Source organism: Anser brachyrhynchus (assembly GCF_964034855.1).
Source record: "Anser brachyrhynchus genome assembly, chromosome: 3".
Classification (NCBI taxonomy): Eukaryota; Metazoa; Chordata; class Aves; order Anseriformes; family Anatidae; genus Anser; species Anser brachyrhynchus.
In genome coordinates this window covers 6,957,700-6,979,099 of record NC_137696.1, presented here as the reverse complement: position 1 = coordinate 6,979,099, position 21,400 = coordinate 6,957,700, and the positions used below count along the sequence as shown (strand labels likewise).

Here is a 21,400-nt window from a genome sequence, read left to right as displayed (position 1 = left end):
AGGATTGAGGCCTGCATTTTCAGCCAGTGTGGATGGTATGACCTCCAGCGCGTCTCCATACGCACGGACACAATACGAGTCCATACCTCTCAAAGTGCGAGCGTACTCATTCAAGCGCAGCGCCAACTCTATCTCTGGTGCTCCACCTCCTGCAATTAAAGCTCTGAGGAGAGAAATTAAAATCAAACCTCATTTTACCTAAGTCCATAAATAATTAGTTCTCCATATTAATATACTAGATTACTCTGACCAAAAAGGGACATTACCTTTTCTTAACTAAGCATCTAATGACACACAGGGCATCATGAATTGAACGCTCAGCTTCTTCTAGAACAAGTTTGTTGGATCCACGTACCACAATGGTTACAGTTTTTCCAGGGTTTGTACAGCCTGTGATCTAAAACAAAGACACGTTACAGCACTAAAAGAGAGTACTGGACAAAATAATAAAAATAAATAATATATTTGCAACTTTTGTAACAGTACTGAGGTCTGCTGAACAAAACCACTAGGCTTCCCAGGCCAGAGGCTAGTCAGGGATTACAAGTAGGTGCTTTAAGGCTTCTTAGTACTGAAGTTATTACATTCAAGTTAGTAACTATTATTAGAATTGGCAAATGTTAAGAAGCTATTAACGTGTTGTCACTCACCCACCTTTATTAGTTTCCCAGAACTGTTCAAGTTGACCTCCTCTGCCAGCTCAGCAGACCCCAGCATGTCAGGAGTAAATTGGTCAATGTGAGCAACAGGCTTAGTTCCAATCGTCTGAAAAAAAAAAAAAACAAAACAACCAATAACAACCACCAACAGTAAGAAAACATCCAGAATCCAAACTGTAGAGTCAGGAAGTGTACTGCATAACATACTTCTGGTGTATTACAGTGAAACAGAGGTAGGACTATCCCCTAGAAAAATAAAGGGTGGATGTAAAGAAGTGTGACTACTCAACAGAACAGGACCGTCTTTTAGGGAAATGCCTTCTCAACTCTTACATCACATTCAGAATGTGAAACGCACATGTCATAAGAAACTGGCATTAGCTAGGTGCTTAGGTTTTGATGTTATCTTTAAACACAACTGTTACCGTAATAGACATTTGTATAACTCACTTTACCTTACATATAAACTCAATGTCTTCTCTTTCTATGTCTTTAACCACCATGATCTTCATTTTGTTCAGAAAATGTAGGGCTAGGTCACTAAGAGCATCCCTAAAAACAAGAGGGAAGAAGTCAATCCAGGCTTGTCTTAATAACTGGGTTGCACTAGCCAGTTGCACGCTTCTTTGCAGCAATGCTGAAGTTCTTCAGACGGTAGTGAAGATGTCACTAAATCCAAAACACAGACAACGCTAGTGCTGCCACTAGTGTCTGTCACTGGCACAGCCAATCTGACACTTCTCAGTGCGACTATTAATGTTTAGCTTCCATTTTCCAGATATTCCAAACAATTCCAGCTGTTCCCCAAATGAACAGAGTAAGCTGGTAAATCGCTATTGACATACCTCAGAATAGATTTCTGAATCAGCAACACATTGCATCCAGCCTTCTTAATTTGTTTAACTAAGTTGAGAATATAAGCTCTCTCTTCACGCAGTACTCTGTCCATTTGAGCATAATCCGACACAACAATTTGGTTGTCCATCTGTTGAGAAAGAAAACCAAGTGTCACCAACTGCTGACTTGATAAGTGAACGTTAAGATGTTCTGCATTCTTTAAATTATCAGCCTGTGATGCAAAGCAAGCAAGCAAGCAATTTCAGTAAAGTATAAAATAATCACAGAACAGGTTGGGTTGGAAGGGACCTCAAAGCCCATCTAATTCCAGCCCCCTGCCATGGGCAGGGCCCCCTGCCCCCAGCCCAGGCTGCCCCCAGCCCCATCCAGCCTGGCCTTGGGCACTGCCAGGGATGGGGCAGCCACAGCTCCTCCGGGCAGCCTGGGCCAGGGCCTCACCGCCCTCTGAGTGAAGAATTTCTTCCTAAATATCTTATTAGAAATCGGTTAAGTAAGAAAATACCAGACTTTTAAACTGTTTTTCTTTATACCATTTTTAAGTTCCTTGTACAAGTTCTGAGTAATAAGCATTACCCAGCAAACCTTCACTACAGCCATGAAATAGAGCTGACAACAACACAACATCTTTAAAAAAATATTTTGTCATTAAATTTGCATCTCCAAAGAACTACAGCAAGAGGTTTCACTCCAGGTACATTTAACTTACATCTGTCTTTGGAGCAGACAGGCAGAACTGAATTAGGCCAATTTTGGCTTTCTCCACTCTAGTCACCCCTGTATTCGCCACCTTCTGAGTCAGGACCAGTCCTTCAACCAGTTCACAATCATCAATTGTTCCGCTGGAAACAAAAAAACAATCCATGAGTAGCACTTTGGGGAGCAAGTTTGATAAAGACATAATCCTCTTATTACAAACTGGTTCTTACCCCAACTTCTTAACAATTTTAATATCTCTGAGGTCCACGCTGCTAGCTGTAGATGGGTCAATCACCTTCATCACTGCATCCACACTCATGGGAGAAAGTAAACTAGAATACTGACACACAACCTAAGGGGTTTAATAACAGACAATAAAAAATTGTGAGATTTAACGCTGATCAACAGTGTCTAGGAATTTCTAGATAATATTGTCCTTGTGTACTAGTTTGACTTTCCATAATGTGCTACCTTCTTCATGGTGACTCCACTCACAGGAAAGAACAGCTATGCCGGTGGGAAAAACCTATGCTGAGGGACTTGGGAGAAACTTGGATTTGTTTCTTAAACTCTTAAATTAAGCCCTTTGAGAACCTCCCAGATTAATTTGCCAGAATGGAAACTAATGCATTTGCAGAGATCTTACAGCACAAAGGAGTATTATGGGGAAGAGAAGAAATTGCATTATTGTTGTTTTGGAGCTATTGGCCCTCTAGAGCCAGTAAGGAGCTCTGACATCCAGCTGTTCCAGGAATGAAGTTCTTGCAAACAACACGTCTCCAGTTTTTGATGCTGTTTTAGGAACCTCTGCCTCATCATGAAGAACTGCCTACATGAAAGTTGACAAAAGCTCTCAGTATTCCACCTGTCTTTTCTGTTACTGTTTTTCAGTTTAAGCTTGCATATATATTTTAGACTCAGCAGCTAATATTACTATGTATTTCAGACTGAAATTCAGTTTAGGCGTGTCAATTCAATCTTGATCAGCCAGAGAGTTTTGAGAAGGCAGTCTAACAGAGGGTAGCTATTGTCTCAAAACCAACTAGATTCATGAGGGGATTCTTAATAAATGAACAGTAGTGCACTGGGAAGAGCCGAATGGCTCAGCTTGCCTGGAGGTAGTACGAAGTTTGAGAATCGGCCATACCTTTGAGTTCAGCGAAGTAGTTGCGCTATTTAGTAAGGTTTCTCTGTCACTCAGTTCAACTGGCTGTGCCATGTTGGTCAACACTTCGATACCTTTTTCCAAAGCTTTCTGGAATGACTCAGAAATGATGGTGGGGTGAATTCCTGTGAATTGTATAAACGGTGATTTTATTTGGTTTTACTTTCAAACCAACGGTCTATTTTTTTCCCCACCTCCCGTTGCAATTTGAGATTATTTTAGAGACACTAATGTCAGAACAAATAGAACCTATTTTAGCAAAATATGTTCCTCGTAAGCAGATAACTTCCCCTTACTACTATCTACAGTTAAAGCTGAGGAAAAAAGCTGTTATGTTCCTAAGAATTTGTCCTCATGGGCAAGTAGTGCACATTTCCCTGCAATGTTTGGCAGAGCAGAGACTTTTCTCAAAATATTATTTTTCCCTGGCATTGTCAAAGCCCACTTTTGTGATGGCAAGCGCTACATTTGCTGAGTAGAAAAAAGGAAAAGAATAGAATCACTAGCTTCGAATTTTATTTATCCCTTCTTAGGTATTTCTCTGTCCATGAGAGAAGTACAAATATAATCTAGGTGAGCTTTTACAAGGCACTATCTTCACATGAGTAAGACACTGTCTCCTGTATCAATGGTAATGTGTTCAGCTCAAAAGACTAAACAATGGATTTTCAATTATTAGTGGGACATGAGTGAACCCTGAAGTTACCTTTCATGTTTAAGCTGCTAATAGCGGCTTTCAGCTTCATGATAAACATGCAGCCAAACGTGGGACTTAACTACTTCATAACTAAGGTTTTTGTATTAAGTATGCACGCTTACCTTTCTGAAGGAGTCTGGAACAGGCATCCAGAAGAGCTCCAGCAATGACAACAACAGACGTAGTGCCATCACCAGCTTCAATATCTTGTGCTTTTGACAGCTCTACCAACTAAACAGCGAATTACAACAAAAGCTTATATATAATGCTGCTTAACTGAAAGCTCTGACAAGTACCAAAAAAGAGATACTCAAGAATGCTGCGCTACTGAAACTACCCAACTACCCATGGTATCACATCTCACACTAATCACATCTCTTCTGATTTGCAAGTGACTTCTCATACTGGTATATGGTTGAATGACCAACCATTAAAAACAAACAAGAACAAACCACAGAAACCAAGGAACTTTTCTCCCAAGCATAAAACTAATTACCCCCACGTAACAGGTCAATCTTTCCCCCTTGCTTTAGAAGGGCCCCACCTAGCTCACTTCCATCTCTAGCCACAATCAAATCTAAGAGATCTGCACTTAACTATTCAAAAGTCCAGGCTACTGCTTCCTAGGGCCACAATGTAATTCATTCTCTTCTCTCTCTTCTGTCCTAGTGGTATGGGACATCACCAGCTTTTCTTTCTCACATCAGAGAAAATTTGGGCTAGATCATTTTATACCTTAAAACGTATTGGAAATGGATTATGCATGAGGAATACGAGATAAGCCATAAAGACCTGGAATTCTATAGCACACCACACCATCACAATAGGCTGTCTTGAGGCACCCTGCACAAAATCTCTTGCTCTATCACTACCGAGTAATACTCCTCAAATCTATGTGAAACATTACTATGCTCTTTTGTCCCAGAAACAAAGCTCTAACATGTATCATTGTCCGAGCGATGGAGAAACGCTTACCATTTTGGCAGCTGGGTGCAAAACCTGCATTTGTTTCAGGATAGTAGCACCATCATTAGTGATCGTTACGTCTCCTTTAGCATCCTGGATCTGAAGGCGAAACAGCACTGGTTAGTGACCAGGATTTGTTAACGTGATGCTTGATGTAAGACAGCTTTCCTGACAACATCGTTTCTCAGACTGAGATATGTATTTAGTTGACACTTCCTCTAAACGAATAGAGTTTGGTCACAAAGTAAGAATGTTTTTCAAGCTTAGACAAAAGCCAAGACAAAAGGCTGGGCGCTACTTAAGTCATGTTGACATACAGCACCTTCAGCAATGTCAACGTTTACAAAATTTAAGCGTATGATTTACCATTTTATCCATTCCTTTTGGTCCGAGGCTCGTTCTGATGGCATCAGCAACAGCTGGAAAGAGAACAAACAGGTCTGCGAGCTGCCCAGGAGAGCCCCAAGCACCCACCCCTCCCTGCAGCCACCTCCCCTGCAGAAACACCACCGCCGGGACCCGGCACCTCCCCCAGCCCTCCCGGCCCTCACCCTTGCCGGCGGCGATGTTGCTGTTGCGGATCTGGGCGGGCTTGTCGCGGTCCTGGTACGTGCCCTTGGCCCGGCTCCCGCCGCCGCCGCCGCCGTGGCCGTGGCCCTTGGGCCCCGCGTTCTCCGGCATCGTCGCTGGCCGCCGATGGGCCCGCGGGCACGGCGGCGCTGCGGTAACGGCCGCCCCGCCTCGGGTGGGCAACGGCGGGCTCGGGTGGGCTCGGAGGGAAGCGGGCGGACACGGATGAGGCGCGGATGGCGGCGGATGGACGCGGATGGCGGCGGATGGCCGCGAACCTTCCAGAAGGCGCCGCCGCCGCCACCCTCAGGAGGCGCCCGGGTCCTTCCAGCCGGCGCCGCGCGTGACGTCACGCCGAGCGGCTGCCCGCCCCGCGCCTGCTGCCCGGAAGCGGCACTAACCCCGTGCAGGCGGACGGCGCGGACACCTACAGGCGGCCGGGGGCCGCTTCTAGAACGAGCCGCGCGGGGGCCTCGCGGCGAGGTTTCCCGCCTAGCGGGGGTTACGCCAATGGCGTAACCGGGCCCGTTCTGCCTGGGCGGCCGCCTCCCGCCTGGCGTAAGTGCTGCCGGCAGGGGGCGCGGCCGTACGGGCGGGCGCGGCCCCGCCCCTGAGGGAAACCCTGAGGGAGCGGGGCTTTTTTGGGTATGGAGCGGGGGATTTTGGGTACGGAATATTTTTTTTTTTTAATTTTTTGGATACGGGGCAGCTGCTGAGAGGGTCCCGCTGCCAAAACGCCGGGCTCTCAGCCGGACAGGCAGGGTGTGTGGCAGGCAGCGCTCCGGGGGCCGCGGTCAGCTCCCGCGGCGCTGTGAGGGGAAATTCTCCTCAGAGGGCGCCTCCTGCCGCGCCGGGCTCAGCCGCGCCAGCACGGAGCGCGAGGGGTGCCTCCGCCTGCGGTATGGCGTGTGCCGCGGGGCAGGTGTCCCCCTGTTTGACTGCTTTGGCGGTCAGGTTGTCCCGGGTGTATCAGGTTATTAGCGGGTTTGTCCAGAGCGTAGGAACGTCTCCGAAGAAATGTGTTCGCAGGGACTGGCATCTCGGTTCCTTTACGGTGAAGAACCGGAGTTTTGCCCTAGGGGCAAGGAGCAGTTCCAGCCTACCAGGCTTTGGATGCACGTTTTATTGTAAAAAAAAAAAACAAAAAACACAGTAAAGCACCTTTCCTGGGGAGGACACTCAGGGTTTACCACGTCCACGTTCAGCGTTAGTTCATTTGGGTGCATGGGGTTGTGTGTGTGAAGCCCGGAAAACACCCGTAGACGTACATCTTATTTCAGGGGGGATATGAGCGTTAGGTAGGGTCTTTCCTTTTTCTTGAAGATCACTTGCCAAGTACTCTCGGGGCAGTGGCGATGACAACCTAATGAATTACTGCCAAAAACAGCATGACATCCTCTCACCTAATGGCCTTAGATAAGTTACTAAGTGACTTAATTGTGCCCTGATGAGAGTGAGTAGCTTCTACGCATTTGATGGGTCTAACACCAATGCCTTCCCAGCACAAGATATTTTGCACAGTAAGTAGATTACAGTTATTCAGAGAAGAAGAAAGTCTACCCAGTGCTGATTGCCTGGTTATTATAATTTTTTTTTTCTCCTGGCCTGAGCTTCGTCCCGCAGGATGTGGCTAGTGGTGTCTCAGCACTATGCCCCAGTAGGAGCTCGCAGGAGCCACCAGCGCTGTGCCGCCTGTGAGCTGGGGACAGCTCTGTCACTGCTCCCACCAGCCACGAGCCCCATGAACCATGGGGGTTCATGGACCATGGTTCATGTGGGTTTTCCTTGGGATTCTTTCATTTCTTGTGCTTACTTTGGTTCTCCCCTGCTCTGGGTGTATCCAGCGTGCGTTGTATTGTGAAGACTTGTTGCTCTTCTCACACGTCTTCCATTTCTTGTTAGTCTTTCCTGAGTTTTTTACTTCCCTTATGTACCTTTTTAAAAACAAAACAAAACAAAACCAAACAACACAAAACCCAAAGAACCATTGTAAGCAGGTGAAAATAGCTGCACACCCATTAAAGGGGGTTGCAGAAATGCTTACTGTGGTAGGACGCTGGGAATTACACAGTGCCAGCTTTTCCTTATACGTGCTAGTGGGTAATGTCATCCAGCACTGACGTGCGAGGGTTAGGGAGCACAAAATACAGTGCTGCACCTTCAGAAGGCAGAAAAACACCCTGTTTCTGGTGGTTATGTTTACACAGGTAAACATTGCTAAGCCAGTGAGGAATTTGCTATAAGGGACTCCTATGGATTCAGACCTGTCTTTTTAAAGACTGTATTTCAAAGGTAGCTACGTTATCAAAGTACTCTTAAAAAAGCGTTTATTACTATTTTTAAGCATAAAAGAGTTGCTTAATAGATCCCCATCTGAGTATTGTGATATTCCCCAGTAACATTAGGAAAATTTAGTTCCCAAAATCTACAATATTTAAAAAAACCTTACTGTTCTTGTAGACTGATTTTCCAGTTTGGGTCTTCTCAGGAATCCCCTTCTTGTTCTTTTCCTTGCTGGTGTCAGCTTGGCACAGCGCTTCCTGGCCATAAGGCTGCAAAAAGAATTGGAGGTGAGGACAGATAAAGTGCCAGAAAGCAGTCTGGGACGGGGGCTGTACCTGCTGACAGTTCTCATCACTTCTGCTTAGTGAACTGAAAACAAATGGGCACCCTAATAGAAAACAAATCGCTGGGTGAACAGTGGCACAAAGGAAACCCATTTTTCTGTGTATCTAGAACCCGCAGTTGCAAGCTCAGGCTGAAGCTTTTCCTTTGGCTGGGCCTTTATCAGGTCTCTGGGGGGTTCCTCTGCCTCTAGAGAGCACTGAGCTGAACAAAAGCGATTTCTGGAATTGCCTGCTGGAATATCAGGATAAATGCTACTGATTCTATGAATAATCCCCCAGTTTCTTTAAAGTCCAGTAACACCAGTGACAAGGTATTGTGTATCCTCCCGCTATTATCATGAAAACTGTTAGAAAAGGTCTTTTAAAAGCTTCTTCAAGTGTTGGCAGGTGTGGATACACAGGTGCACACAGTCGTGTAGCCAGCATCAGTGAGCCTTGGTCTGTGAGGCGCGGACTGAAGTTCTGTGGTGAAAGAGCCAGTATTTCCCTGTGGGGTGGCACCTAAGCAAGATGATTCCACCCTCTCCCTCTAGATGACAGCAGAACCCAGCCTTGCTATAAGGGCTTGTTTCCTGAGTATATTTCAAAAATAATATTGTTATTTGTTGGCTTGCTTGATTACTTTTTAAAAAAGTTTGAATTTACTCTTGATATAGTGCCCGACTTGAGAACAAACTCTGTATGCTTCGGACAGCTGATAAAAAGGAAAAGTACTGGGAATTTAAACATGATGTTCTTTCATGAGTATCTGCTTCCACAAACACAAAACGTGTTCTCACATGTGATAAATGTCTCTTTCACAGGTAAAGTGCGAACCAGATGCTTCTTGACAAGCAAGATCCTGAACCCTCAGAGCCATCCCCATTTCTCCCTCCAGGTGAGTGTGTTTTTTGGAGACTGCTGTGCAGGAGTGCATCTGTGCCGCTGCAGTGCTCGCTGAATGAGCGTGGGGCGTTGATCTTGCATCCTTCTACCATGAGGCTGATAAAGCCAGCGGCGTGAAGTGAACACCCTGCCTTAAGCTCTTTGACTCTGGGCAGTTCGATGAGCGCTCAGAAGCAGGCTCCTCTCCTCTCCATCGTGGAGGTGGATCTGGGTGAAGTGCCTTCTGCTGCACAGGGCTTTCCACCCACGTTTGTGCCACCCAGGAGAATGCTCCGGGCGACTGCTTCTCTAAATGGCATGTGTTGCACTAAAGATGGTGATGTCCCTCACGGTTCCCTTGTAGCCACCAAGGCTTTTGCCTGCATGGTGTCTGATCCTTGAAGAGAGCAGTTTTTTTCCGAGTTGAGGCTTTTTCAGGGATCCTCTCCTTTTTCCCGCGAGTTTCTGCTTCCTGGTTGGCTCCATGAGGCTCAGTGACTGATTTTTGAAATGCTGAGATAGGAGAGGGAACGGCTCATGCCTCTGCTGCGACACCCAGGGGATGCACCCACACGCTCTCTTGGCTATTTTGGTCTTCCTTTGCTTGGACTTGGACTGCTAGAAAGAAAGCAAATGTTGCCAAGTGAAGGGAAAAGGTTCTTGGGAATGCATTTTTTAGGAAGAAAAGCCCACAAAAAAATTGTAAAACATTTGAATGCTCACGGTGCTTCCTCTGAATGATCTTTTCACAGAGATAAACAGGACAATTATGTACGAGGATTATACACAGGCTATAAGATGGGCTTCAAGAGAACTTTACCCCAGTGATTATTGCTCCCTTTCTAGGATGGAATTGTGAAATCGGTAGGTGCAGCTGCAGTGAAAGCTCTAGAAGGGACAATGTGGTGATTCACTTTCTCTAGGAGTGTATGCTGGTTTTAAGTAGCAGCGATAGGCAGTGCTTTTCCAAGAAATGCTTTATACCCAAATGCTTACTTTGTGAATGTTGTGAGTTGTTCAAACAAAAATTGCAGGTTTGAATAATTGCCATTTTACCTGTTCCTGGGCTGCATCAGTTACTTAAAAGACACGGGTTCTGGGTGGGGATTGAGGGGAAAACTTTTTTTTTAACCTGAGCAGGAATTTGTGAGGTACAGCAGAATAAAAGATATTAGCTTTCCTAACTTGAAAATCACTTCAGACTCTGGCTTGAAGGCAGAGAAGGCCTGTGGAAAGGCACGAGGGGCTGGGAGAGAACTGGTTGGAGGAGTCGGGTGCGATAAACCTGTGTCTTGCAATGAGGAAGGATTCAAGAGGCTGAGGCTGAAGAGCAGCACAGGGCTGGTGTGGGTTGGTGGGGGCGTTTTGCAGGCCTTTTTGGCTGAAAGTGGAGTCTGCTTTACCTGCCCCCGCAAGATGCTGCTTCTTCGGCCTCACGGCAGCTGTAACTCACGTGGGGGACACAGCAGCTCTTGACACATATGTGTGAGGCCTTGGGTACTTGACTCTCGTCCTTGCAGTCTACATTTCTTCTCAGCTTGTTATCGTGGTGCTTCTTTTCGGTAGCCTAACTGCTTTAGAGCTGCTCTGTTGCGTGCTGCCTCTGCAACAGGGCTCCCCTAAACTCGCCTTGCCCTTTGCAATGTATTTCCTGAGAAAGGGGCTGTGTGCAAGGGGGGTTATTTAAACATTTTGTTTGTTGTTAGAGCTCTTCAGATGTTGAGCAAATCTTTGATGTCTTGGTTGCTGAAACAAATGGAGCTCTGGGTACTACCCCTGAAGCAGCACAGAGACTGGCAGCAGGTGGGAAGCCCTACTAAAACAGCACGACAGAATATGGAGCGCTGTGTCCCTGCTGTGGGACTGCTCTGCTGCCAGGGGTGCAGCAAAAGATCAGTCTGCTCAATCAGAGTTGCCGGCTGTTGGCTTCTTGGGGCAGTGAAATGGGGAGAAGGTGAAAAAGTAGCCTGCAAAATGTCTGGGCTGCTCTGAGAGGTAACCAGGCTTTTCGGAGAGCCACAGGATGTGCTCACGCTGATGTGCTTGGGTGAGGACAATGGGTAAGGCTTTTCTGAACTTGGGGTGTGATTTGCTCTCTGAGGGGCGTCAAAAGGGGTGTGCAATCAGTGCGCACATCTCGGGGGAGCAGCTGTGACAAGACGTGACTTGGACATGGTTACAACCACGTGAGGAGCTTGTGAGTGCTCCCACGTCTCAGCACAAGGCACGTGGTGGCACGTGGCGGGGCTCAGCGCCAGCCCTCCTGGCTGCAGTGGCTCCCTGGCCATCCTCAGAGGGGACGGTGCTGCAGCGACAGCATCTGCTGCGTCCTTCATCCCACCCAAGCTGTTAGGCTTTTGGGTAGCTGTGGGGTCGGAGCATCCCCTTGCCACTGAGTGCAGTCAAATCCTGTTACCTGGGGGTCTTCTGGTGAGCTTTGTGGTAGGCGTTGCAGTGAATATGCTTTGTACACAATAAAGGCTAGTAAGACACAAAACTCTGACTTTAAATGCACCCTGTTGCTTTGGGCTAACAGCTAAACTGGAACAATCTGCTTTATTTCCAGCTGCAGTGTCTTTTTGCTCTTCCCCTCGAGAGCTAATCTTCAGGAGTATATATGTAGCTATTCACAAATCTCTTATTTTGCTCCACTTTATTTCTGTTTCTGGTAATACCAAAGACCCCAATCAAGGTCTTTTCGAGCTCTGTTTTCCAAACAAGGGAGTATGTGATCCCTGCCCCACTTTGCAATAATGTGAGTCAAAGGTTCTTGCTTACTTGGAATGAAAGTAAAGTATCATCTGCTCCTGTTTACAAGGCCTTCCAGACAGTAGGGGAAAAAAACCACCTGAAATGAATACGAGAAACTACACCCAAACAGAGAAAGTTATAAACTACCAGAGTAGGAAAATAGAAGAGATTTGCAATGGGAGAGCCGATACCGTCCTGCTTCCTTCATCTGCAATTCACTTCTGCTGGAAGCTGAGCCACGGGGCCCAGTCAGGCTCAGGAGCTGAGGACGGGCATGGCAGGGACTTGCAGGGAGCATCTCTCCTGACTGCTGTCCGTTCCTGCGCTGGTGCTGGGAAAGGATACATTTGCACAAAAGGGTTGCAGGCCCTTAGAAGTGAGGATGTCCCAGCCCGCTTCATACGGCACATACAGAAGGAAAACTCTGATGACATCAGATACACAAATTGATCCCAATAAAAATGTCCCTCTACTACATGCCTAAAGGCTCCAAAACAGCAAAATGTTTGAATTCGTTCCTTGGGCTAAGCACTGTAGATAGTAAACACAGCTCAGAGATCTAGATCTTTAACAAAGAACCAGTCTGTAGCTTTTATTTCCATTAATACAGGGAGCATTAAAAACCTATGGACAGGACAGAGACTCTTTTGCACTGTACAGCAGCCTTTGTTCTCTGAAGTCGGGGGATTTTATCTACACAGCAGCACAAACATGCGGCTCCTGGGACAGAAACCTACAGGTCTCTGAACACTGACTGTTAGAAATACTTGATCAGGACAAACACCTTGTCTTACAAAAACAGCTCTTGGATTAATTTTTTTTTAATTTTTTTAAATGAAAAGATCTCAAAGCTGCTGAATTCTCAGCATCTGTTGCTATTCTTGTGGCAGAGGTTAGTACCTGTAAGTACACTTGAAAAAAAATGTCTGCATGAGTATCTGCTGTTGCTAGTGGATGGGATTTCATTTTTCAAGTCTCAGCAACACGCGCCCAAAATGGTTTCGTTACTTGGCTCTTTGCCTCTGTGTGAGGTAAATCGTCAGCCTGCTAAATGTGCAGATGGAACCGAGCAATAATCTCGTGTTGAAAATCAGTTTTGAAGCAAGTGCTGATGTGCTCCCCTCGCTTCGGGGGCACTGCAGCATTGCAAACTCCTCACCGCCTGCTCGCTGCCTGGGCTCAGGGTTGTGGCAGCTCTCCGGAGCCTCGGTTGTGGAAGACAGCATGTAAAGGCAGAACAAAAGGATCGTCCTGCCTTAGTCATCCTGCAGTGTCTCGTTCTTCCCCTTTGCAATTAATTTTTGCATTTCTTTCCCTTATCCGAGTTAGAGCTGAGCAGCTGCAGGCACCAGAGCTATTTGCTGGAGCTGGATGTGCACAGCACCTTGCTACCGAGCCCGAGGAGATCTTTCTCACGTTCCTTCCAGGAATGTTCTCTTCTTGAATAATACCTATGTACTTACGTTAGGAGAAATGGTAAATTCAACTTCACTGATGTGAATAAAAGCAGTATCTGTCTTGCTTGGTGAGATGCGTTACAGATTCTTGCTTTGCTTGGGCTGTATCCGTGACAGCTGGCAAGGCAACGTCTCACTGCGTGAAGTGTGTGCTGGTGTGTTTGTAGGTGATTATAAAAGTAACTTCAAGGGTAGTGTCCAGGTTTGCTGCTGCTTAGCACATGAACAATAACCCACAGGCTCTTTTTTTTTGCTAAATTCTTTTGTTTTTGTTCCTCCTTTGGAAGCACAGGGGCTATGAAGTCTGGTGTTCCCTAGTTTTGCTGAAGGACATTTTGAGGATCTCAGGAAAATGTACCAGAGTGATAGAGACAGAGAACTTGGGTGGAGAGCAATCACCTTGAGCTAACTCGTGGTCTGTAGTTTTAAGGGGTAATCAAACGCTGGGTTCTTGTAAGAGACTAAGTGTGTACCGTATTGCTCACTGTGAGGCTTTTTATGTGCCTTGCACAGACAAACAGACAAAATGATTGTGGAAATGAGAAAGAGTCCGCTTGCTGCAGACAGAGCAGCAAAGACAGACTTGTAGCTGAGCTTCGTTTGAAATCTGGTGCACGAGTTACCTGCAATTCCCTGACTTGTCACCTGGCTTGACCCCGCTTTGTTCAAAGCAGTCACACAGATGTGGTAAGTGGTGTACGGTTGCAGGTTATACAGGGTGTACTGCCTTGCTGTGGCATAAATATTGTCCAGGACGAGCCGTCTCTCCTCGTTGCCTTGGTCGTGAAGCATCAGCTGGTAGGTACGAACAACTGAATTTGGGGCGCACCAGTGTACCTGTGCAGAGCTGTCTGTGACTTCAGACACCTCCCTGAGCCTCGGAGGGTCCGGGATTTCATCCTCCCTCGACATGCCAGGGCACAAACATCGGGATATGCTCTGAAGTTCGCTGCACGGTCTCTGAAGGTGCCTGCAAGGATTGTAGTCGCACGAGGTGTATACCTGTTGCACGGGGGGTTCTGTTGTCTGCTCCTCATACTCGTAGTCGTCCACGTAGTGTATCAGCGACCTGGTGGATGCTGATGCCGAGTGAGCGCCGGAACGTGTGGAGTTCAGCCGGCGCAGCTCTGTCTGCGGGGTTCTTTCCACAGCAAAGGAGTGAATGTAATGGTCAGCGGCATCTGGATCCTCCCTTGCTGTAGAAGGATAATCACTGGTGGGCTGGCTGAATGGGCCTTGCTGGGGAAACGCCTCCTGAGTTTTTCTGAGCTCCCTCTGAGGCTGATCTGTTTGAGCGTGACTCATGGCGCTGCGATCCGGGGCCCGGCTGTGGAGCTCTCTGAGAAAACCGGGGGAGGTGGTTGCTGGCGCGAGGGAAGGGGGATGGCTCATGGCTTCAGAAACTTCCTCGTCCTCCCGGGAGGAACTGCTGGCTTTTATGAGCAGCAGCTCGGCTGGGCTGGCTGCGGTTGTGCTCGGCGCATTCCTGTGAGTTAGGGAGCTGGTGTGAGTGTCTTTGGTTAGCAGAGCGGAGCCTGTCGTTACTGCGGCCGTGCTGGTGTAGCCGGCAAAGCTGAAAGCTTCGTCTTCGGTGGAGGGTGTGTTTGAGTCGGGCAGCGTGATGTTTCTCTCAGACTGGCATTCATCGTAGAGCTCTTGCAGTGTAAAAATTGTGGAGGGTCTGTCCCAATTTTCCTGGGACACATTGCAAAAAGTGTCTGAAGCCCTGCAGAGGGAACAAGTTAGAACAGATAAATTCAGCACGAACCTTACAGGTCCCTGTCAGCCTTTTGGATGGTCGTTGGCAACCTGCTGTCCAAAACCAGTCTTCACATTAAAGAAGACCTGAAACTTAGAGCAAGGCTAGGTTGTACTGTCAATAGTCCTGTGCTTGGCAGATGGCTTTCCACAGCACTGTGAACGCAGCTGACTGGCTTTAGGCAGACTTTAATGCCTCACTAAGAGGGGACTGCCTGTAGAGGGTTGCAACAGGGTCCCCAAGATCCTTAAGGCCAGCTGGCTCAGGCAGCGGGAGCTGTGCTAACACTGGGTGTGCTTTTGAGTGACGGAGCTCGATTTCTTTCTTTGCTCAGACACTGCAGCTTTTCGTGAAGAACGCAAGTGCTAAGGCTGTCCTGATGAGAGGCGATCTGATTTTAACAACGTACCTCCCTGCTTTCTTCACCATGGGTGACAAAACTTCTTGGTGGCCCTTCCCAAGGAAGAGAGATCCTACATATGCAAAGTAACTGCAGCTTACTGCGGTCAGTCTGTTGGAGAATGTGGAAACAACCGGGGACAAATGGTGCTGTTTGCAGGGGGCTTTGTGCGCTGCCTGTGCTGATTGAGGCTCTGGGAATACGAGGGCAAGCAGGAAATAATAAGCGAAACTGCTTGCAAAGTCTTCTGGTTCTGCTCCCAGTGCTGGCCCACCAAGGCCACCTAGCTAGCTTATTTTTATCTCGCTAGTACAGAAAATATGGACAAAAAGAGCAAATAAACTATTCTCACCCTGAAGTAGAATTCACAGCTAATACCACTTTACTTTTCTACATATGCCCATCACATTTATGTACTTTCAAGTATAATTCAGCCATGGTATTTACCCCTAAAGAAGACTTTATTTTGCATTTTTACCTCTAGTGGAAGGGAAGAACACACAAGGAGTCTGAAAAATTTGGATCGTGGTGACTGTTTGGTCCCCAAATAACTTGCAGATTTGAGTTATGTCTGAAGAGCTTTACTTTATCTCCTTGAACTCACTCACCTTTGCAGCACAACTTTCTTGGGCTTGGAGAGCAGCCAGGAGAGCCTGCAGTCACACAGCAGGGGATTTCCGTGCAAGTTGATGGTGATGCTGTCTGATGAAGTGATATTCCAAGGATTAAAGGAACTCAGGTTGCAGCTACAGGATGACAAACACAATAATTAGCAAGTGCTGAGCTACCTTCCAGGGTCTGGAGCATGCTTAGTACCCCAAGGTGCGTAGGACACAGAGCAACATTCCCAGTTCCCTCAGAAACCCCGCGCTGTCACACCACCAGCACTCTTCTGCACTTGGAGGTCCGGCTGCCACCTGCCCACCTCTGACTTGCACGAGGCAGCCGCTGTCTGCCAGCGCCTAACAGGAGCTCTGTGAGTGGCCAAGGGCTTCAGAGGTGGGTCACACCTTTAGAGATGGCAGCTGGAAAGAACAGACGATCGCTGCCGTCACGCAGTCAGCTGCGCTCTATGTTCTGTCATTTCTCTGGCTTCTTTCTCAATCTGCTTCCAATGACTTCACTTCCTCAATGCCAGTCACTCTCCTCTTGTCAGTTACCTCTCGCAACATGCACTCACATCTCCTACATCAGATGATGAATGTAGGAAGCATTGTTAGCCTGAGAGAGCTGCAGAAAGAAAGCATGATCGTGTGACCCCTGCAGCCTGAGTGCTCAGAAGATGCTCTCTTTCGCCTGTGACTGTAATTGTTATTCCTCTGTTTTTTGAGTTTGGGTCATGATTTTTGGTGCTGATATTTCTATGGGTGTTGTAAAGTGCTGTGTAAATTCAATGTGGCAATCTAGTGAGGCATTTTTTTATTTGTATTTTTTGGTTAAACCGGTTTCTTTATTTTCCTGAAACTGGTTCCTAGAACACAGCCACTGCTCTAGTGTTTGCTTTCTGATACGCTAATCTGGGCTGATATAGAAAGTTTTCTAAGGTGCTCTCCAAATCTTTTTCTTTGTTGACTGTTCTGCCTGCAGTTTACTTACCTCCGTTTTCATAGAGGTAGGTAAACCTTTTTTTTTTTAATTATTAGAAAAAAAACCAAACAACTCACTTCTGAAATGAGAGATGGCTCAGATGAGGTGTGCTTTCAAACATCTCTGTCCTTACGAAACCCAGGGAGTGGGAGTCATCACAGTTGAGCTCCCTGAGATGAGGCATGAACCTGAGGTCGGTATCGAGGCTTCTTAGTCGAGACATCTTTGTCAGGTGAAGCGCTCTGAGGTTGGGCATGTCTTTGGCCCACTCTGGTTGAACTGAAGCAGAAAAGAGATTTTTACCTTTTGCATAAACAGAGCATTGCTGTGGATTTCTGCTGAGCAAAAAAAAAGGTAGAGTGAGCTGTATGGGCTTGATGAGGTGAAACCTCAAGCCTGGGGAATGGCGAAGCTGCTGTTTACTGGAATCAGGGCATATCCATGTGGGAAAAACCCCTCTGTGCTGCCTCCACCTTGCACGCTGTCTGGGAGAACTGCCACTATCGGGTGCTGTCGCAGTGAGGGCGCTGCCCCGACCCCACGCCGTGGTTCTTGGTCAGTGTTAACAAGCAGCCTGCCAGTGAAACCTCCCGGGGCCCCTGGGAGACCAGGACTGGTTCATATCAAAAGAGCTATGAATAAAGCTGTGAAATGAGGCAGAGAAGCACGTGAGGGGGCCTTGCGGATAGGCCAGAAAGGCACTGGACCAGCGTGCAGGAGAACTGGGGGCAGGTGTTGGCTCTGCCCCAGCTGGGCAAGGCATTCGGCGTCTCTCCCTCAGCACCTCAGGTATAGGCTGAAGCTGACAGAGGAGGCAAGCAGAAAAACCGTGTGTCAGTTGCCCAGGGCAGGGATGGGCTCGCTGTGTGGCAGCTATTTGTCCAGCTGCCGACACAAAACACCTCTCTGCGCTACATCAACTCCGATACAAGTGGAGTATGAGTGTGGGGCCTGACAATGAACGATTTCAGCAGTTTGTCTGGAAAGAGAAATGACTCCCCTGCGTTTCCCAAAGCTCACCTCAGGGCAGGCAGCAGCAGAGGAGCTGGGCAGCAGAGCGAGGCAGAGCCCTGTCGGTGCTTTGCCTGTCCTCAGGGAGACCGCTGTGCGTGAGGGCTTCTCCCCAGCAGCTACGTGACTGGCTGGAGAGCGCCTGGCACGCTCACATCAGCAGTGGATGAGGCCAAGGCCCCGTGCTTACAGTGGGGGATTTGTCGACTTACTTTTCTCCAGAAAGGTCCCGCTCAGATCAAGCACGTTGATGGTGTTCCCAGTCCTGTTTGTAGCCTCACTGGGAGATGTGCTGATGGCAAAAGCAGACTCCCTAATTCCCCTGCGGTTGTCCTGCCCGAGCAGAGTTGTGGAGAGGTTCAGGAACTGTAGCTGAGGGTAGCAGGAGAAAGCCAACGGCTGGATTTCAGTCAGTGGGTTTCCAGCCAGGGACAGCCACCTCAGGCTGGGCAGGAAGGAAGCGTGGCACAACGGCACAGACGACAGCTTGTTAAAGCTTAAGTCCAGGAAAAGGAGGCTGCCGAGAGCATCAGGTCCCCACCTGACCACCCGGAGAAGGTTCTGCCTCAGCGAGAGGACGCGCAGCCGCGGCAGGCTTGCTATCTCCGTGCTGTTCAGCTCTTCTAGGAGGTTGTTGCTGAGGTCTAAGGTCTCCAGGGCCTCCGGTAGGCAGGTAGGGAAGGTCGTCAGGGTGCTGCTGGTCAGCTGCAGGGTGATCCAGGTCCTGTTCTTCCGATCCTCGCAGGGCAAGCTGGTGAGGTTAACGTTCTCCCAAGTGTCTTCCTGAGCCAGCTGGAAAAATGTGGTGACATCCCTGGATGCCACAGGCTCCGCTCTGCTCGCCGGGCCTGATGCTGCGCTCCTCACCAGCAGGGAGAGGGTGAGCAGAAGGGACAGCATCCTTCTGCCAAGTGCCTTGCTGTTAGTTGTGAGACCTGTTTGGGTTTTGTTTCAGGGAGGGGAAAACAAAACATCAGCATTAAGAGCGAAATTAACATTCCTCCAGGTAGCTACAAGCTGTTTGAAAGTGAAACATTTATAACTGCTTTCCTGGTGCATCCAGGCAGTGCAAGTGATAATTAATTTCTGTAATTAAGCCTAAGTAAACTCGAGCCCTTTGGGACAGCAGTACCATGTGATCTTAGTCTAAGTTTGCCTGCAATCTTCCATGCAGTCTGACACGATGAACAAGCAAAGTCAGTAGGGAGCTAATAAAATAAATTGTTTGTGGTTTTCTAGGATATTCAAATCCTGGTAAATTTGGAGAATCAAGAGCAGTAGCTCAGGACTAGTCTGGCCTGGGGTGTGCTGCTCCGCTGTGAAAATACCGGTTGGTAGGGCACGAGCTGCAGGAGAGAGGCGTATTACCATGCTATGGGGCTTTGCTTTCCCACCTGATTGTGTATCGCTCTCCCCAGGGCTCTCCGGCTGTGCTCCCAGGGAAGAGGTGTCCGGGAGGAGGTACCAGGCAATAGGGCCAGGGCCAGGGGTGACCATGGCACGGGATTGTTCTCTGTGAGGGTGTCGGTGCAAAGCAAGCGTATGGACCTAGGGCAGGGGAGGACTGCCAAACACTCAATTAAAGGATGCAGGAGCTCAAACTGGGCTGGGCTGCAGTGGGTGTGCAGGTGAAAGTGCCTTTTCTCTCTTAGGAGCGACTTTCTGTCCCTTAGCAAGAGTCGAAACAGCAGCAGCCCAGGGCTCGTGTGGGCTCTGCCTGGGCAGTTCTGGCACACCCAGCTCCACCCCAGCTTGGTTGGGGGCATCGCAGCCCGCAGCGCGCTTGTCCTTATCTTCTCCGAGGTGGGCAAAGAGCGGCGTTTTTGACAGTGATACATTTGTGAAAAATTCATGAAATCCATGAGACTTGTAAGCACCAAATGAGCCTACATGGTTCTGAGAATTTTAAAAGCTCAGTAGGAAACTGAAGACCCATAAAAATAATTTTAAAAAAAGTCCTAAATGACTTGCCCAAGGTCGCACAGGTAGGTCTGTGTCAGAGGAAGGAATTAGCCACAGCCCTAAACTAGTGCTTTACTTGCTGGGCTGCCTTTCATGCTTGCAGGCATTGCAATGATCATTCCTCATCTAAAAACCTACCACTGCGTGGGGTGGCTGAAGCCCCCTCTGGTATGAAATATGGCAGACTTTTCCTGGCCATGAAGGCCACTTGCCATTCCCTGGGTGGTGCCAGGAATTGCCAGGCCATCCCCTATCGCTCCCATCTCAGGTTTGAAATAGGGACCGGTATATTTTGGTCACCTGCGTACTTTTTGGTATCTGGAGCCGTGCAGGAGCTGAGCAGCCTCAGTGGAGATGCTGGATTCCCCGCTCCATGGCACATGGCACCCAGAGGATGGGAGCAGTGGCACTGCTGGATCCTGGTCCTACATTCGCACTTAGTCCCCAGATCTAAACCGCAGCCGCTTGCACGTACCTGCCCAGCAGTCCTGATGCCTTGTGCCTCCCCTCTGCGCAGCACCGGTTGCCCGGCCCTGATTTTATACACTTGGGTGACTCAGCCGAGGAGCGTAAAATGTCTCTGTTCTCTTCCCGGCTTCCCCTGCTCACGGCTCTGCCCACAAACGCAGGCGAGGTTTGTTCCAGGCTCGCTCCCCCACAAGCAGCTTCCCCCTGCCTGGAGAGGGGGTGGCTCCGCTCAGCCTTCCCCGCTCCTCCACCCGGCAGGAGGAGGGTGGGAGGGCTCCGTTTCCCAACTCCGCTCCCCAGGCAGGGCTGCTCCGTCTGTCTGCTCCAAGCAGCGCGTGGAGGGAACAGATCCGTGTCTCCAGTCCCAACTCGCACATCTCCCACTGACTGGCGGAGAGGGGCCGGGAGGGGAGAGGAGTTACTGTGTGTGTTTTGCTCGCAGACAAAGATGATGTAGAGCTAAGGCTCTGCCTGCTGACGTGGGCTTCGATACCTCTAGGCGCCAACAAAAGGCTTAAAGTATTTACATTGCTCTGTAAGACACTTGCATCTGGGGGAAGTCCTGGAAACGTTCCCCCAGAACAAATGCCTTTTGACACAACGGTCCCTCCAGGGAGGCATTCTGCTCTGGGACGTGCCCAAAGCAAAGCTCTCACCTGCTGCTTCTGCAGAGCGCTTTCAGCTGAGGGAGCGGGCCTGCGGCATCGTGCACCGAGTGTGACAGCTCTGGAGGCTGCTCTGAGTCCTGCTGCACGGGGCTTCTCTTCTCGGTTCTGCCTCTGCCGTGCTGCACGGCTGGGGGCAGTTCCCTTCCTGCTCCCTCACTCATCCTTTGGTGTAAGTAAGACTGACGATGAAAAACCAAGGGGCCTGCTCTGAGCCAGGTCTCTCGGCATTGCCACG

At 48.6% G+C, this 21,400-nt stretch overlaps 2 protein-coding genes across 2 annotated transcripts in view; both read right to left on the bottom strand.

Moving 5' to 3' along the window:
- The window catches only part of CCT4 (chaperonin containing TCP1 subunit 4), a gene marked incomplete at its 3' end in the record, with an annotated part of 6,618 nt that extends 654 nt beyond the window's left edge, over positions 1-5,964 (bottom strand). Inside the window, exons 1-12 of the mRNA XM_080586769.1 lie at positions 5,593-5,964; positions 5,408-5,460; positions 5,051-5,140; positions 4,198-4,306; positions 3,361-3,503; positions 2,444-2,565; positions 2,224-2,356; positions 1,505-1,644; positions 1,115-1,211; positions 655-765; positions 267-397; positions 1-163 (exon numbers count right to left, since the gene is read on the bottom strand). Of these exons, the coding sequence (XP_080442895.1) occupies positions 1-163; positions 267-397; positions 655-765; positions 1,115-1,211; positions 1,505-1,644; positions 2,224-2,356; positions 2,444-2,565; positions 3,361-3,503; positions 4,198-4,306; positions 5,051-5,140; positions 5,408-5,460; positions 5,593-5,722 (1,422 nt within the window). The 5' untranslated portion in view covers positions 5,723-5,964. The remainder of the gene's footprint in view (positions 164-266; positions 398-654; positions 766-1,114; positions 1,212-1,504; positions 1,645-2,223; positions 2,357-2,443; positions 2,566-3,360; positions 3,504-4,197; positions 4,307-5,050; positions 5,141-5,407; positions 5,461-5,592) is intronic.
- Positions 5,965-12,419: 6,455 nt separating this feature from the next.
- On the bottom strand, positions 12,420-21,175 carry LRRN4 (leucine rich repeat neuronal 4). The gene is made up of 5 exons (XM_080587878.1): positions 20,505-21,175; positions 18,280-19,002; positions 17,134-17,335; positions 16,078-16,215; positions 12,420-15,036 (listed from the first exon to the last, which is right to left on the bottom strand). Exons 2-5 carry the CDS (start codon positions 18,965-18,967, stop codon positions 13,716-13,718), a joined length of 2,349 nt encoding a protein of 782 aa, XP_080444004.1. The 5' UTR covers positions 18,968-19,002; positions 20,505-21,175; the 3' UTR covers positions 12,420-13,715.
- Positions 21,176-21,400: the final 225 nt, after the last annotated feature.